At 39.3% G+C, this 1,169-nt stretch overlaps 1 protein-coding gene across 1 annotated transcript in view; it reads right to left on the bottom strand.

The window, feature by feature from the left end:
- LOC105160042 (kinesin-like protein KIN-14L) overlaps positions 49 to 1,169 on the bottom strand; it is a gene marked incomplete in the record, with an annotated part of 10,700 nt that continues 9,579 nt past the window's right edge. The window contains 3 exon segments of the mRNA XM_020693125.1: positions 49 to 489; positions 573 to 748; positions 906 to 1,169. Of these exon segments, the coding sequence (XP_020548784.1) occupies positions 413 to 489; positions 573 to 748; positions 906 to 1,169 (517 nt within the window).

The following is a 1,169-nucleotide window of genomic DNA, read 5'->3' as shown; positions in this document are numbered from 1 at the left end:
AAGAACGAAGTGAAGAAAAGAAGCAAGCAGTCATGGATTTTAGGTAGTGACATGATGCTTTTCAACTTAAAAGTCAAGTGCTGCTCACATGCACTGCTTTCATTCTAGACATAACAGTTCTTCTGCCAACATCTCAACATATGATATGTCGTTTCGCATAAAAAATTTCGTCAAAATGAGAGAACTATGGTATCATTTATTGATCTAAGTTACAAATCCAGGACATCAAAGAATTCATCCCCCCACCCCAGTTCTATACAAGAATAACTGTTTAAACTACTAGTTTTAGTTAGTTTGTCAGCAAGGAACCTTGAACTTCAGCAACTTCTGTGTCTAAAAGCAAATGTCAAGTTCTTGTGGTATGCTTCGAGTCAAAGCAAAACCTACCCCTGTTCAAGCAGCCTTAATGATTCTAAAGCCAGCGTTTTGTTAACTTTATTGAAGCGCGAACTTGGGGGGGTGTCTTTGCATTCCTGTTGTCGTTTCCATCTGCATAAAAACAAAGCATCTGGATTCATAAAGGTGCTCTTTGTCAACTTACGTGAGCCAAATATTATCTTAGTTTCACTTACAGGAGTCAGTTGAAACCCCTCCAAGTGAAGATCGTCTCGACCTTTCTGGTTGCTGTATGCTAGTTATTGACTGCCTCCTCAAAGCCTTGCCATTAGATGAAGTCGGTGACTTTGCATCAGGTATGGTACCAGCGCCATGCAACGGTGTGGTTATTCCATTCGGTTTCTGTTGATTCCTGCAATTCACAATTTCATCTTGAAGCTACATAATCTCATTACAACATGAATAACAAGTTAACCTAAAAGAAGCCCTTAATTGACCATTTCTAATAAGAAACTATCTTTGTAAATGAATTACTTGCATGCAAGTGAACATGAAAATAATTTGCCTACCTCTTCTCTGATCCATTAATCATTTTCCCAATAGTTCGAAGCGACTTTCTTATGTGAGATCCTTTTCCCTGAGTTGAGCAAGGTGTCTGGATTCGGGAACTAATATTATGGTCACTTGGCAGCACTCTTTGGATCTCATTTCTTGATTTTATTTGAGCTTCAGGTGTTTTGGGAATTTGAAATGATGGAACCTTGATTGTTGCTGTATCAATTTTAAGCAGTGGACTTTTGGGAGCAGAACTTAGGGGACTTCGGGGACCCCCC

The sequence above is a fragment of the Sesamum indicum genome, linkage group LG4 (assembly GCF_000512975.1).
Source record: "Sesamum indicum cultivar Zhongzhi No. 13 linkage group LG4, S_indicum_v1.0, whole genome shotgun sequence".
NCBI lineage: Eukaryota > Viridiplantae > Streptophyta > Magnoliopsida > Lamiales > Pedaliaceae > Sesamum > Sesamum indicum.
This window is presented reverse-complemented; position numbering and strand designations above follow the sequence as displayed.